Consider the following 17,742-nt stretch of genomic DNA (forward strand, 5'->3'; position numbering starts at 1 on the left):
CGTTAACAGTTCTATCACAAGATCTCTCCCTCAAAGGCGTGGGGTTTGGGGAATGGAGGGGTGGAGGGGTTGTTTTAACGTCCAGTCTCTATTTGGTAAGACAGAAGTTTACTATCCTCGTCTCAATACACCTATTATAATGTATAAGTTAGTACCGGCAGGTAAGTTTACCAGTCAGCAGGTAATTGACTACGACATAACTATTTATAGAAGAACGCTGACATGTACACTTTTATATTTATATACCCGCATTACAAAGAGTCAACCCAGCTTGCAATCTGCATAGATTATCAATCTACTTATTTATCTATATATGTACATGGCTTTATGCGTCTCTGATCCATTTATTATAAGTTACTTATCTTACTTATTTACTAAGAAACTCTTGTCATTTGTTTATGCCGTTATTGCACCAATGTTGTGCAATCGAGTGGGGTATATAAAGGGTACAAGCTTGGGAAGTCACAACGCAGCCGGTATGGGGGTCGGCACTGCTCAGCGGCATGCGTTGTGGTGTCCATGTTTCAGAAAGGTCCATTTATAAGCTTACTTCGTAAATGAGCATGCTTTCTAGCGGCTCACTTTGAAACACCGGTCCTAGGATCGAACCCTCCCGTAGCAACCACGCAACCACACATCATGTGTGCTAAGTGGTCGGAGGGGGAGTCCTGGGGCCCCCAGGCACTGTGACGTCACGTGGAATGACTTTGGCTAATCAACACGTCATTCCCGTGGTGTCAGTCTGGGGGATATATTACGTCATGATGATGGACGTTCCATGGATGATATACGGAAGATAAACGATCAGATACAGTAGGTCAGTATTGTTATCGTCACCGTTTTGTACCTATAATCAGGTTATATTAATTGTTGTTGTTATTGTTTTTTGTTGCTGTTGTTGCTTTGTTTATTTATGACCAATACAGTATATGTTACTCGACTCTTAGAAGATGTTTACTCTTTGTTGTCGATTCTTACACATACATAATGACCTCATCACTTTATTCGCTGGATCACCATAGAATCGCATCATCATTAAGGTTACATATCGGGGAAAAATTGAAACTGCCTATATTTTCCTTCAATTCACTTCCTCTTGTAAATAAATGGCCATCTTCAAACATGTTCTCAAACGATGTTTCAACTTTTTGAAAGTTATAGAATACATGTATGTGGGTTAACATTATATAGCTGAATACAGGTGTGATGGAAGTCCGGTTTGACGACAAACACGGTGAGTACAATGCTGCCACGCGGCATCATGGAATATGTCTGAACAGAACTGTGTTACATAATACTATCTTCATAAATATTAAAAAGCACTTCAATCCTTAATTGGTCTGGCTTGGTTTTATTTTGATTATGGTCTTCACAGGTGAGTCTACTAAGGAACGTGCCTTAATACGTATTGACATGTCCCATTATGATAATGTAACAATGCAACCCGTATACAATGTATATGTAATATTTGACGTTTTGGTTTACATGCATGAGAAATAGAAGAATTAAGCGTTTAATTTGAATATTCTTAATAGCTTTGATCGTCAAGAGGAGTAACCGACCGTTTGATATGTTATAATTAGTCACAGATGAGTTTTTTTTCAACAAACAAGGAATGGGTAGGTCTCTAGACTAGCAATCTAGAGGTAGATGCTGAGTTATCTTTTATTTTACTATTTTGTATCGATAGAGTTTTTCCTGATTCCTATTATTTTTCCGGAAGATAATAAATGACATTATAACATTAGGCATGGTATATTTCCCTTCGACGAAATACCTGTCTGGATATTCTAAACATTGTCTTTCTAAATTTAGATATAGAACTATAACAGCTACGTCTAGAGATCTAGAGTGTCGTGTAAAACAACGCTTACATTTATACCAGTCAGCCGTTACATGACCACGACATAACTAGTTATAGCATAAGAACGCTGACAGGTATACGTTACTCATATACTGTATATATACCCGTATCACGAGGAGTATGCCCAGCTCACCAGTTGTATCGATTTCACAATACACTGATCTTGATCCATACATTAGTCAGTGTGACGAGAGGTGTCGGTATTGAGCACCCGTTAGTTTTAACGATATTTTATTTCCAACATTTACACATTTAACATTTTACACGTATATTATAACTTAAGAGTAGTAAAAAAACTGGAAGCTTATGTTGATTCAACTCACTCATTATGACTCACTACAGTGTAACTATAGAAACATACATCATTATGACTCGCTACAGTGTAACTATAGAAACGTACATCATTATGACTCACTACGGTGTAACTATAGAAACGTACATCATTATGACTCACTACAGTGATAGAAACATACATCATTATGACTAACTACAGTGTAACTATAGAAACATACATCATTATGACTCACTACAGTGTAACTATAGAAACATACATCATTATGTCTCACTACAGTGTAACTATGAAAACATTGATACGTTACAGTGAGTCAGACTACGATAATGATTTCTGTTCATGTCTTCAAACTAACATCAAAGGGACACGTGATTCTCCCATCTCTACATATGAAATACACTCTGTCGTACGTTAAACACTCGTGTACATGTATTATGGACAAGGAAAACTAATCGCACGAGTATGATTATTGCTATCTAACACATCGTGTCTGCATTATACGGTTTTTAAGCCTTTACAAACTTTTCTACAGGGAGTAAAATTCAATAAAAAAAATGTTGCTTGGTTTGGTTTGGTTTAGTATTGTTTAACGTCCTATCAACAGCCATGGTCATTTGAGAACGGCCTCCTCTGTGTGCAAGATGCATGCGTGTAGTGTATGCGTGTGTGTTTTGGGAGGCTGCGATATGTTCGCGTTTGCCTCCTTGTGATAGCGCGGAACTGATGCCGACTTTATAGTGCCACTATTTTTGATGCTTGTGTGAAAGGAAGGACTAACCTAAATTCACTTTTAAGTATTGGTATTCACCCCAATGGGCTGAACCCTGTATTAAGTTTTAATATTATTAAAAGTGTTGTATATTCAAGTATGTTGTATGGTTGTGAGCTTTGGAATTCATATACTAAGCAAGCTGTAGAAGAGTTGGAACGTACACAGAGATATGCATGTAGACGTTGTATTGGTCTTCCTAAAACTTCCTCCACAGCAGTGACTGCTCAGTGTTTAGGGTCATTTGATATGTGGAGCGAAGTGGAGAGAAGGAAACTATTATTTTGGAACAAATTGTGTTTAGGTGGTCCAAAATTTTTATGGAAAACACTTTTTATTATTAGACTATGTCAGTTTATGTATGGTAGTTCATCAACTACTCAAATAGGATTTCTGCCTGATATATATAACATAATGGTTAAATTTAATATAGAGTCATTTATCAATGACTATGTTCTAAATATATTCGTACCACCGATGTTATGCTGGAAACGTTTCATTAATAGATTTATATATGATTTTTATTATATAAGGTGGACAGATAAACTAAATACACGTGATGAACATAAGAGATATGCTGCTATCCATAGTGATCCGGGAATAAATCCAATATTGCAACTAAGCACTAAACAAATTTCTCAACAACATGTATGGGATCTAGTAGAGTTATTTAAATACTCAATATCTTGTGAGAATGAATTGGTTATATGTAAGATATGTGAGAAAACAAGTAAAGATATTGTGTTGCATTTTATATTAGAATGTCCAGGTTTATACTTAAGCCGTGATAAAATGATGGATGGTGTTGTAAATGCTATAGAAGTATTGTTATATGTACAGTTTTCAGAACTAAGCATTGAAGACCAGTGCAGCTTTTTACTTGGCGATCATTCACATGTATACTTGACTGATATAGAGTGGGAAACACTAATGATAAATATGGCTGGAAATATCAAAGGAATGGTATGTGAGATGGAGAGTTTTCTATAATTAACCTATTGATGTATATATAAGTGTAAACGTATATATGTAAAAGTAATATGAGGAAAAGATATTGTGGTGAACATTTTGTATCATGAATTATATAATGCAGTTATATGAATGTCAAATACGTCATTATTTAATACATTTACTTCTGAAAACGATGTTTATATATAAATTAAGACACATTTTGTAAAACTGTTTTGACATATGAAATCTCCTAAAGGAGGAAATAAAGAATGTCTGTCTGTCTGTCTGTCTGTCTGTCCTCACTGAAACATACTGCCGAAGACACCCGACAGGACACCCCATCCGGTCACATTATACTGACAATGGGCGAACCAGTCGTCCCACTTCATAATTGCTGAGCGATAAGCAGGAGTAGAAACTACCATTTTTACAGACTCTGGTATGTCTCGACCAGGGGGCAGAACCCAAAGCATTCCTCACAGGGGCGAACGCTCAACTAAAGGCCAAAAGTGAGACATTGTCAAGGGAGACATTAGGAAGAAGAAAGTTATTTAGAAAGAAAAGATCATGCAATTGGGGCAGCAGGTACAATTCTTACGCCCTAACTGCAGGGACAAAAAAAAAGGCGCAATCATAACGGTGCTACTTTTTTACACGTGTACCAAAATTGATGACACGATTTCTTTGTGGTGTGGTTATTAATGACGCGGTCATAATTGTGAAGTGGTGACGTTTTTAGAATATACATATGTCTCTTTTGGGTACGAACCTTCTCAGGTACTAGGTGAAACATATCGGCCGGACATGACCGCATTCAGTGACCTTCAGTTCCGGAAATGCATTTTTTTATTACCCTGACTGGAAAGTTCATTAAAACAAAATACCTTCAAATGACGTTCTGAAACGTAACGTCATCTACATGAAATATATGACGTCATTTAAATGTTATTTTGATCCGTAACTGACACTGTTCCACGAAAATATATAATCATTCGACAAGTTTGCCGTGGTCTTTGGACACATTTTGTAATTTTAAATAACTATGCATCACGTTTGTTTACTGTTGTTTCCAAACATGTTCCTGGTGATTTTTTCAATTTGCAAACAAACTGAACCCAGATTCTGACTCGACTGTAGACAATTATCATATCCCCATACCTTCACATACACAGACACTATCATGAAATCGTTCGAGTCAAAGTCAGTGTAAAACAAGTGGTAAAAGTTACTGTCAAAATGTTACATATTTCCAAAGTTACAAAATGTTACATATTTCCATAGTTACAAAATATAACATGTTTCCATAGTTACAAAATGATACATGTTTCCATAGTTACAAAATGATAAATGTTTTCATAGTTACAAATAGATACATGTTCTCATAGTTACAAACAATATGATAGTATTACATTTTCCATAGTTAAAAAGTAATATGTTAATGCATAGATAAGATGTTCAAAATATCTCACATGCTTAGCTAAATGGGTACGCAGAAGGAATATGTAAGAGTCGTGGAAATTATGCCATTGCGATTTGTGTTTCATGTTTGAAAAATATTGCGATTCTTACCTTAATCTAATAAACAAAAACAACCTATTCGTATGAAAGTCAGTTTCAATAACAACCATTCCACGGTCATTGTAATGTTAGATAATTGCCAAAAAGTGTCCTGACACTCGTAGATCTAACGGCAATTAAACGCTACGTGTTAGTAGAGATGTATCTGATAGTTTTTAACAAACAACTTGTTCGCTTTTGTAGTTGGTCCGAACTTGTTAAGATATAATCTAGCCCACTGTTCATGTCCTAGGGACGTTACATAACAAGTCTTTGAGATTACATCTCTAACATGAATGCGCAGACGTCACCGAAAATGACAATAAAAACCGATGTTTTGTTGCAGTCTTTAGGGGCCCGCGGACTAAATCACACATACCTTCGATATGACTCAATCCGCCAGACTGACCAGTGGTCGTGTCGATCTGTTATCGATTATACAGGTATACAACAAAACCGTTTACCGGATAAATCGACATGGCCACTAACACGTCTGTACTGCCGCTAATTGGTTGGGTAATATTTTATGTCTGTGACGTAACAACAATGTACTGTCCAGCGAGGCGAGCCTACACACCCAAACTGTTTACCTATACCCGCCGTGTACCTGGACGTAACAATTACACAGACAAGACCTGGTCAGCAGAACTACAGAATTTACAACGATGTCTTACAGCAGCAGGTACGTAAACGTTACATCTGAGGATATATTATAATTGGTCCGACACCCAACCTACATGTTGCATATAATGAGCAGGTAAGCACGTGCTCGGTAACATATCAGGCGCGTTATAACATATTATATACAATGTGCACGATTTCGTTTCTAACTACATCAGTCAAGTCTTCCTAATATTGTTTGTGGCAACGCCAGTAACGTCAGAGACGTGTAAAGCACGTGTAAATATAAGACAACTTCATATATATCGTTGGTAATCACGAAATGTCAATATATGCAATGCTTGTTTACATTCAAAGAGCTTTTTGTCAAATTTTAGGCCAAAATGCTACTGTTCAGAGTTTTCTAAAAAAAATATATATATAATAGAACTTGTTTGTTATGACACATAAAAGACGCATTCTACTATTCAAATATAAATAAGTTTCGGAAACAAGATATTTTTGGCTCCGAGATCACGAAAAAAATCTAGGCTGAAAACTGGATTTAGCAGAAATTGTCGTATTTCGGCGTTTTCATATCTAATTCAACTATTTACTACAGCATCTAGTATATGTTTTCATTTTTGTTATGTTCTACTTCACTGTATGACCGATAAGCAGGAGCAATTCTGATTGCATCGATAATCATCATTCTTTTGACTTACAATTAACGTCTAAAACTCTCATGAGTCCGATCCCTAGGTCCGTTTCGTGAAGCTGTTCTCATGACGGCCATAATTTTAAGCTCCGGTAATACATTACTAGAAATTTACATTCTGTCAGTGACTTGGGCGAATTTTGGAGATGCTTAAAACAGGAAATCATTTTCAATGTATAAAGTTGATTTGAATCAGAGACGACGTATATACTGTTGGCTTTATTATGTCTCTGATCTATTTAAGCGAGTTAGTTTGGGCATAAAATCCATGCTGCACCATGAGGACGGTTTCATGATTGAACTCTCGGTCTCGTTTGCTTGTTACATCATACTGTGCCCCCTATCACGTTTTGAAAACGGCCAGAGACATGTACGTCTTCTGGTCATAGGCCTACTCAGCCTTCTTCTGAAATATCGTATCCGTTCAGCAAATAGTAATCAAGTATCAGGGTTCTCCCCAGGCCATTTAGCTGATACGGCTCCGTATCAGCTTCAGTTTGAAATCCTCCCTGCCGTATCAGCTTAATTGACCCGTATCACCTTAAACTGTGAACCGTATCACCTTGTTATTTGTACTGAACAGAAGGTGGTCTTTTTACACAAGAAATTGACACTGATTAAATCACACGGCTGACCAAAGTCCATCAATGACCCCACTGGTCAGTTGCATGATAAGCGTATTGCCACAGGGGGCCTGTAATTAGTGGGGAGGGGGACCGGACGACAAGCCCACAGGGCACAGGTGTCCGGCAAACGTGCTCACTGGAGCCTAAAGCAATTACCACCGGATCCTTTTAGCATGGTCAATAGGTGATTAATTGAGGTACCTACTGTTGGATTAACAAAACAAACACTTATTACATCTATTATAAATTAATTTACTCACATATGATTGCATTTGACAACGCTGAAATAGCGTGTGTATTCAGTTAGTGATGGTCGCCATCTTGGATTGTGTAAAGTACAAACCGGAAAGGGGAATGAAATTCCGGATTTGTCGTTTTTAATGAAGAAGAGCTCAAATAAAAATGCTGTTTTAATCTTTGATCACATTTACTGACAGCAGTATTTAATATAGTTTTAGAGGAAATAAAAACACTGTACATTTTATTAAAACATTTTCTCTTACAACAATAAGAACTTTGATATAAACTTGTTCATGTAAGTGTTTCCCCCTATAGCTTTTAAATATTTCTTCTTTAAATTATTTTTAATGGGGAGTAAGTAAGGGATACAAATGTAAAGATAAGAGACAAATGTCACAAATGTCATATCTATTACTCAATGTACAAAACTCATCCACCTTTCTATAAATTGTATTTTTTTTCAGAATATATTGCTGAAAATTCAGAATAAGAAACACTTATTTATTTCCTTGGTTTTAATGTTCACCAAAAGAAGTTTGGTAAATAAAAGTAACTTTTTAAACATTATATTACACCCCCACCCCCCTTAGGTTTGATAAGGTATTATAAGGTATTATATTAGCGTGTCCGTCTTGAATGTTCGTTACAAATGAAACATATCGGCTTAAAGAAAATCTGGGGAGAACCCTGAGTATACATATAATGTGTGTGTTTATATCTAACAGAGATTACTTCGCCGACAGTTCGTCCACTGACGAGGACGAATACCGCCGTTCACGCGTTGGAAGTTACGTGATGAAGAATCGGGGATTACATGGCTGGACGCAATGGCGCTGTAACCTTAACGACAGACTCATCAAGGTGATGGCGACTCGCCGGAACCTCCCTCGCGAACAGTACCGAAACTCCAATATCCTCGTCGATGGTCATTTTCTCGACAGCATGACGGAACCGGAAATAGCAATGGAACGGTAAGAACATATCTTATTTAAACTTATTCGTATCGAGTATCGAATAGACTCTTCACATGTTTTCTTGCTTGACATAACGTGAATAGATATTTAAATGGTCGTTTCAGGCGTCTGTCCGATTTTGTGTTAAGCCGAGCGGTCGAAGATAAACGGGTGGATGGTGATCGTCTGATGCTACACCCCGAGGCTTTTATCAGTTTCGGGATCCCTCGGGCACGACTCCAAGGAGCCGACGCCCGCCGGAACCAGTCTTCTGGTCGGACCACGCCCTCGGATGACTCTTCCGGGTCACGACCGCGTCGCTATGTCACGTACAGCGATGAGTACTTGTTACATGGTTAAGTTTCTGACGATAAGATTGGACTGGATATTGATAATCCTTTCTGACTATTGTACTGGATGGTTATACATGGCTTACGCCTTGGGATTGTGAAATATTGTCTGACCATTATATCAGACTGTTTCAATTGACTTTTCAAACAAACAATGATTGTTTATCAAGTTTTGCCATTAGTTCTTGCCGTTATTACTTGATCAACGCCTTATATGACTTCGTTGACTTTTTATATGTTGTGAGTTTTGCTCCAGAAAATTTGATTTATTGTATACATGTGTCTCACTACTGTTTCAACATTGACAATTACCTTGTACGCATTCATACGTGATGGCTGACGAATTTATACTGGATTGTTTTCAGTCCAGGGAATGGCTATGTTCAGATTCTAATAGTGAGCTTGTGTCTGGACTCGGACTACGAAGAAGTGTGTTCGTCGTTTTGTTTTTCATAGAATTAAATGTTGCCAAACGACGTTTATAAGTAAACAACAGGGTGACAACGAATGTATTGATCCCAGGAGTTTTCCGTCTTTGCGTATTGCAGAGTTATCTTCTCTTGTGAGCAGGTATTGATTGTTACGTCATTGGTTTGTGTGAGAGAATTACGTCGTTTTCTCAAAAATTGATGACGTTACTCTCACAAACCAGTGACGTAACACTCAATACCTGCTCACAAGAGAAGATAACTCTGCAATACACCAAGACGGAATATGCTGTGTCCGTCCATCATAAGTCCCATGCCCACTGGTCGGTCGTCTCTGTCAGGGGAGACTAAATCCTGTTCGCATAAATAATACTTATATATATACAAGTGGCCTTTTTATTGTCGTTTACAATTTTTCAAGTTCGTACTAATGAGTTTATTCGTTTATTTTTGTGAAAAGAATATTTTTCAATGTTTCATTAAAAAATCATTTAACATTATGTAGTGTTTGTCAAACTCTGTTAAAGTTGCTGTCCTGTTCTGTTGATCTTAACGATTTCCTGCAATTTATTGGCGTATAGCGCTGGTCAGGTTCAGAACAAATAGAAACGGAAGTCTAACCTGCAGGAAAATATTTTGTCGTCCTTTTTAAAAAAAAATAATCATTTGCACACTTATAGTATACTATCTGAATAGTGTTATAATGAGTATGGTCAATCAAAAGCACACAAGGCTAACTAATGTACAATACAAATCTACCAAAAATGCAACAACACTCACTGCATAGACAAGTACTGAAAAATCAATATATGACTGAAAAGCGTTCCCAGGTTCTTAAGGATAAGGGCTTGAACAGCACCAAAATTAGAGTCCAAGGCCGTTTGATAAATAAGGTCGGACCTAGTAATCTTATGCTGCTTTCAGGCGAGCCTTGACAAAGCCTTGTTAGGCCTGCATAAACATTTGCAGGTCCGCCAGGATTTATACCCGAAATTTTTACATTTAAAAACGGACAACCCGGTTGTTCTGCATAAACGAACAGGTCCCAATGTATCGGCTGCAATGGCTAAATAAAATAGGATTGTTGAAAGAAGTAACTCTAAGCCAGAAAACTCCTTTCCGTTGCTAAATCTTTTCTCTAAATAAGAGTGATAACTTCACGTCAGAAAAGAAACTATGAGTAGAACTCTTCTTCGCGATTATAGCTGATCCAGCGGACAACATTTGCTTGCGACTAATTGAAATGTTTAATCTTTAAATTTAAGAGGAGAGGCCCAAGGGCCTGAGCGGTCACATGAGTTACATTATAGGTACTAGTAGCACAATTTCATTATTCAGATTTGATGTGGAAATCAATTCAATTTATTACCAAATGCACATTGCAGTATAGGCATATAGAAAGATACATATTGATCAATACTTATTCAAATACAAATAGCTTGTACAATGGCGGAGAACATATGCAATAGATTCAATAACATACATAATACAGTATATTTCACCTAATATCACATCGCTTAATGTCATTTTTCGGTTATTATCATGCTTTTTTGATGCACCGTTTTTCCTGCAATATAATCTATGCAATTCATTTTTTTTATTATCACCTGATTTTATGTCGATTTCTCTTAATATCACTTTATTTTGGCCACTGTCACAAAAAACTTGCAGGTTAATGGTGGTAATGATTCATGATGAATGCCCTGGGGACCTTCTGTCACACCCTGGACGCGTTATGTAAAGAACACCTCGGCCTAACAGGGTAATTTTTACACCTGGCTGACTGTCAAACAATAGGTTACACCTGGCTGACTGCAGTTAAACAAAAGGTTGACTTACATACTTGTTAAAATGATATAGTCTAACATCTGTAAACTTTTCTAATGCCAAGTGTGATGTATTCTTTCAACTAATTATAACATGTGTACTATCTTCGATTACACACTTGCAGCAAATATCTAAAGAAATAAACCTATAAAAAGATGTTATTAGCGAAAGAACAGTATATATATCAAGACAGGGACGTATATATACTGTCCCTGATCAAGATAAAGGTAAATATTTACCAAGTCTCATGTTTACAAATGAATTTGATGCAGAATACCAGCCAAACACTTGTATGCCTACATCACTACTGCAGTAAACAATCATAATTACGATCGTACTGATCGTCATTTTGCTACTAACTATATGAAATGTAACTGCATACTGAAATGAAATACAAATAATATATTTATTTCTATACTTATTTACCTAAATCTATATTTCAACCATAGTAAAGAACAAGGTTAGTTACAAAATATCAATGTTCTTCGTAGAGCCACATCACTTAGGCATTTGACTAAGTTCACTTCCGGTTTTGAGGACTGTAAAACGTCAGAAAATATGTATTCTGTTAATGTCATGTTTCTGTTAATATCATGTTTTATCTGACAAATGGGAAGTGATATTAAGAGAAATCTACTGTAATTACAAATTCATGAAATAGTAATAAGTTGGGAGAAAATTAAAGCTTTTCCTTAGGTAACTTAGTGGACTCTTTTGAAGCATAATTTAATTGTTTATGAAATTATACAAATAACCTTTAGGTAGCCTAATGAAATGAGATTATACACTCTTTAAACGACATAGATCTCAATCATGGTATACAGTAACAAGACGCTTATAGCAAGACTTTGATAAAGCTTATACATTAATAATATAAGACTTCTCTCAACAGTTGCTTGTATCAAGTACTTACATAAATTAAATAAGTTTTATTTTTTTGCTAGACATTAGCTCTATTAACTTAAACACAGAAGGACGAAATAGACTATATGAATCGATATAAGACAAATAGGAATGAAATGAAATTCATCCTCGACATCTCCAAGATCAAATAAAATACACAATCTCTGGTTTCGAGGCACTGCATTATATCTACGTGTCTCTATATTAAGGTTATGTGCTTGTAATCTATGTTTCGCAAGAATACATTTATATGTTCCAAATAGCGGTTTTGTAAAATACCATTGTAGATCAAAACGGTCAACAGTGTGTTTATGCGACAAACATTTTGAAGATGTCTCGAATATGTTTCTCATTTCCTGAATAAAAGTATCCTTTATACGTTGTATATAAAATAATAAAAAAAAAAAATCTCATTTGGACACACTGTGTCAACCACACATCTCCAAAACCCAACGTACACAAATCACGTCTCAGATATAAACCAAACGTACACAAATCACGTCTCATATATAAACCCAACGTACACAAATCACGTCTCAGATATAAACCCAACGTACACAAATCACGTCTCAGATATAAACCCAACGTACACAAATCACGTCTCAGATATAAACCCAATGTACACAAATCACGTCACAGACGTTAAATCCAATTTGCTTTACAATTTGATTTCCTGTTATGAAGCTCTAAAAGTTCATGGTAACATGCCCTCAAAATACTGATACTAGTCTCTAACAATTGCAGCCAGTACTTAACAATAGCCATCCTACGCTGTATACGCAAAGGGTGAAGACCAAGCTCAAAATACACCATGGTATTATTTACTGTTTTTCTGACACCCAATAAGGTTTTCAAAAATAATAAATTTACATTTTCAATTTACGGTGTAGAAATATAACCCTAGACTTCCCATCCGTAATTCACAATACATGATACATAATTATATTAGTATCAAGTAACGATAATTTGGTCTTTTCATTCAACAAAAATCTTTTCGCTTTCCGATTAAGAAGAAAATAAGTGTTCCTACCTTGTACAGCAATGTTATTCAATGCAATAGTAAATATAATTATAATTAAAAACCAAAGCTAAATAACAAACTTGATCGACCACTTCTATAGCTGTACCATCAAACATTTACTTTTCCTGAAAACAACTATTTTTGTTTTGTCTTAATTTACAGACAAATTCCAGCGTCGAGAATAAGTGTTTAAAAAAATACAACATATTTTGGAGGTCAACTATATCCAAAGAAAAAAATACGGTGTCATCTGCATACATAATTAAAAACAAATTAAGTAATTGCAAGTGATAACTTTGGAAATTTGACTTAATCAATTCGGATTCCATGTCGTTGACAAATAAAGAAAACATTATTGGAGATAAAGATTCTCTTTGTAATAATCCGACCTGTAAGTCGTACAAAGAAGACATTTTATCATGAAGCTTTACACATGACTTGACACTCTCGTGTATAGATTTGATAACATTAAGCATCCGTCCTCTTACACCCGATTTCCACAACTAACACCACAATTTATCATGTGATTTACTATCAAACGCTTTTCCATAGTCTACAAAAACACATTAAAGCCTTTCATTACCCTGTAAAGTTTTAGTAATCAAGGTATTAAGTACAAAAATTGCATCTCTGGTACCACTCCCGGGCTGAAACCCAACCCAGCATCCGTAATTACATTCTCGCTTTCGCTCCACTTTAACATTCGTTTATTCAAGAGTGAAGTAAACAGCTTGGCCATATGACCTGCTAACGTGATTCCCCTATTTACGTCGTTTGTATCACATTTTTTATGCAGATGTATAATGTATAACATCTTCTGACCAAGTATCCTACCTGTAATATGGTATTAAAAACATTCTGGAAAACTGGTGCAAAAATATCAATATGCTCAACAAAATATTCATTAATGACATTGTCTAAACTGGCGGATTTACCTTAGGATGACCCTTTCATTGAAGCTAATAATTCATCAAGACTAAAATCGTCATCAAGCTCAGGGTAAATGCATTCGTTATCAATTTCAACTTGCTTAAAATTGACAGAAGAAAAGTCTAGAAAAAAATCTATAAAAAACTTTTAAATAATGTCTATCATATCGCCTTCATTAAGAAGATCTCATAACCCTCGCCTCGTATGTCTTGTATTTCTTCTTCTCACGAGCTAACTTTTCTCTATTGCTAACAGTTAACATATATATAACATATATTAAAAGATCACAAAGCGTTTCAATATATTCTACGTAAAAGTTTACATTCATAATCAAACCATGGTTTGTCAGGTTCCTTGACATTACGTCTAGGCTTCTGATGACAAGAACAATAAGAAGTACGTAAACGTTTCTCGAAACAGCAAGACTTATAACATATAGCGTGAACATTGGTAACGGGTACTTCCAACCATGTGTCAGTACTGTCTACAGTATTCTCTAAGGTATCAACCATGAGTCAGTACTGTCTACAGTATTCTCTAAGGTATCAGCCATGTGTCAGTGCTGTCTACAGTATTCTCTAAGGTAACAACCATGTGTCAGTGCTGTCTACAGTATTCTCTAAGGTATAAACCATGTGTCAGTGCTGTCTACAGTATTCTCTAAGGTATAAACCATGTGTCAGTGCTGTCTACAGTATTCTCTAAGGTATTAACCATGTGTCAGTGCTGTCTACAGTATTCTCTAAGGTATTAACCATGTGTCAGTGCTGTCTACAGTATTCTCTAAGGTATCAACCCTGTGTCAGTGCTGTCTACAGTATTCTCTAAGGTAACAACCATGTGTCAGTGCTGTCTACAGTATTCTCTAAGGTATAAACCATGTGTCAGTGCTGTCTACAGTATTCTCTAAGGTATTAACCATGTGTCAGTGCTGTCTACAGTATTCTCTAAGGTATCACCCATGTGTCAGTGCTGTATACAGTATTCTCTAAGGTATCAACCATGTGTCAGTGCTGTTTACATTATTCTCTAAGGTATCAACCATGTGTCAGTGCTGTCTCCAGTATTCTCTAAGGTATCAACCATGTGTCAGTACTGTCGACAGTATTCTCTAAGGTATCAACCATGTGTCAGTACTGTCTTCAGTATTCTCTAATGTATCAACGAATTGGCAATTCTTGACCTACTTGCATTCGTAGAATCAGCAGTATTCTCTCTTGCTTCTTCTGTCCAGGACACAGACTTAGTAGTACTAAGTCACAACAATTACAAATATGAGTGTCTGCTTTTAAGGTGATTCATGTCTACAGTATTCTCTAAGGTATCAACCATGTGTCAGTACTGTCTACACTATTCTCTAAGGTATCAACCATGTGTCAGTACTGTCTACAGTATTCTCTAATGTATCAACGTGTCAGTACTGTCTACAGTATTCTCTAAGGTATCAACCATGTGTCAGTACTGTCTACAGTATTCTCTAAGGAATCAACCATGTGTCAGTGCTGTCTACAGTATTCTATAAGGTATCAACCATGTGTCAGTGCTGTCTACATTATTCTCTAAGGTATCAACCATGTGTCAGTGCTGTCTCCAGTATTCTCTAAGGTATCAACCATGTGTCAGTGCTGTTTACATTATTCTCTAAGGTATCAACCATGTGTCAGTGCTGTCTACAGCATTCTCTAAGGTATCAACCATGTGTCAGTACTGTCGACAGTATTCTCTAAGGTATCAACCATGTGTCAGTACTGTCGACAGTATTCTCTAAGGTATCAACCATGTGTCAGTGCTGTCTCCAGTATTCTCTAAGGTATCAACCATGTGTCAGTGCTGTCTCCAGTATTCTCTAAGGTATCAACCATGTGTCAGTGCTGTCTCCAGTATTCTCTAAGGTATCAACCATGTGTCAGTGCTGTCTCCAGTATTCTCTAAGGTATCAACCATGTGTCAGTGCTGTCTACATTATTCTCTAAGGTATCAACCATGTGTCAGTGCTGTCTCCAGTATTCTCTAAGGTATCAACCATGTGTCAGTACTGTCTACAGTATTCTCTAATGTATCAACGAATTGGCAATTCATGACCTACTTGCATTCGTAGAATCAGCAGTATTCACTCTTGCTTCTTCTGTCCAGGACACAGACTTAGTAGTACTAAGTCACAACAATTACAAATATGAGTGTCTGCTTTTAAGGTGATTCATTAAAATCTCCAACATTACAATTTTGAACCTGGTCCAAATAATGGCTATGACATATTTCAGGGGGCGCAATAATGGTGACGAATTGTTATCCAAAATCAATTGTACTTGTACATAAAGCGTTATAAAACGTAAACTTACCGTCGATATCACCAGTTGTCCAACCATTTAATATTCGATAACCAGTAGTCCTACACATTTGTAAAAGACGACGCCACAAATTGGTTAACAAAAACATCTTCAGAATTACGAACACTTTCACCATCTTCATAGGGTATCACATTATCTATAACCTGATGTAAACTATCATGTAGAACATCAAATGGAATAAAGTCAGGCTCTCTACCAGTTCTACTGTTGAGATCACCCGTGATAAATACGTGACCCATGCTGCTGAATTTGGCAATTCTAATTTCCAACACATATTAACATCATAACTGTCATATATACAAAAAAGAGATATGTACCTATATTATCAAAAAAGAGCTTGCTATCTAGCTTTATCCACAAAATACTGTCAGATACTACCCTTTCAGCGTTATATCCTCTTTCAGCCATGATTTAAATTAAACATAGCATGCCACCCCCTTTTCATTAATATATAAACAAAGTGAAAAACAATACTTCACAAAAGGATAAGAAATTATTTTGCTATTGAGAAATATAATGTCTTTGACCAACCCTTAGGATAGGTCAGGATCTTCTTACTTTCTGATACTATTTGATTACAATTTCATTATAACTATTTCAACCAAGTTTGAATTATTTCTTGCTGAAAATGGACAAGATATTGTCAGAAGTGTTATTTTCCTATACAAACCAAGGAAAACAAATGATCAAAGGGTAATAAAACTAACAATGAAATTTACAATTTAGATAATGCACCTAAGGAACTTATTATCCATGGAGAGTATTTGTTTGTAAAGCATCTGAGTCTGATTGAGAAGATTTTTCAACTTTTAACCATTTTCCCCATTTAGCTTACCCCTCCAGCCCCACCCCTCCAGCCCGCCCCCTCCAGCCCCTGGGGATGGGGCAGGATCTTATGTTCTCAGGCCATCTAATTGCCATCTGGCATCATAATCATTCCAACAAAGTTAGAATAATTTCCAGCTGAAAATGGACAAAATTTACCCAAAACTATTATTTACCTAAACTTAAGTCAACTTTACCCCCTCCTCAAGCGAGAATGGATGGCCCAGGGGAAATGAAATAGAAAAATAAAATGTTCATCCATGCACTGAATTTGATTGTAGTACATATTAGTCTGAAGAAGAAGTCTTTTGAGATAGTAGTATCGGAATTATTGCATTGAAAAATATTGAGTTATCAATATAGAGCTTTTATCTTCGAGGTCCAAGAGTTCCGCTGTCGATATCTGCGCCTGGTGTAGAGTATAATCCATATCGTGTATGGGAGTTACTCCCCTTGCATCATTGTAATCGGGAGTACATACCCTCCCCCGTTTTCGGTGAACTTGGTCGATATTCATTGCATCATACAGGGATGTGTAGT

The 17,742-nt window shown here is 36.3% G+C and overlaps 1 protein-coding gene across 2 annotated transcripts; it reads left to right on the forward strand.

The window, feature by feature from the left end:
• The first annotated feature begins 5,813 nt into the window (after positions 1-5,813).
• Positions 5,814-9,521, forward strand: LOC110463312. Of its 2 annotated transcripts, none has more exons than XM_021517819.1 (3): positions 5,814-6,115; positions 8,343-8,588; positions 8,696-9,521. In XM_021517819.1, exons 1-3 carry the CDS (start codon positions 6,099-6,101, stop codon positions 8,928-8,930), a joined length of 498 nt encoding a protein of 165 aa, XP_021373494.1. In that variant the 5' UTR covers positions 5,814-6,098; the 3' UTR covers positions 8,931-9,521. The 2 variants fall into 2 exon arrangements, with proteins under 2 accessions (XP_021373494.1, XP_021373493.1); XM_021517818.1 differs by having other exon boundaries at positions 6,109-6,190.
• The last annotated feature ends 8,221 nt before the right edge of the window (positions 9,522-17,742 follow it).

The sequence above is a fragment of the Mizuhopecten yessoensis genome, unplaced genomic scaffold (genome assembly GCF_002113885.1).
Source record: "Mizuhopecten yessoensis strain PY_sf001 unplaced genomic scaffold, ASM211388v2 scaffold10885, whole genome shotgun sequence".
NCBI classification, from domain to species: Eukaryota; Metazoa; Mollusca; class Bivalvia; order Pectinida; family Pectinidae; genus Mizuhopecten; species Mizuhopecten yessoensis.

What these genes read in the sequence shown, in the direction of transcription:
- LOC110463312 (XM_021517818.1), top strand. Translation starts at nt 6,171, where the DNA reads ATGTTGCATATAATGAGCAG. An exon ending in ATGTTGCATATAATGAGCAG is followed by an intron (nt 6,191 to 8,342) that starts GTAAGCACGTGC and finishes TATATCTAACAG; the next exon opens with AGATTACTTCGCCGACAGTT. An exon ending in CCGGAAATAGCAATGGAACG is followed by an intron (nt 8,589 to 8,695) that starts GTAAGAACATAT and finishes TGGTCGTTTCAG; the next exon opens with GCGTCTGTCCGATTTTGTGT.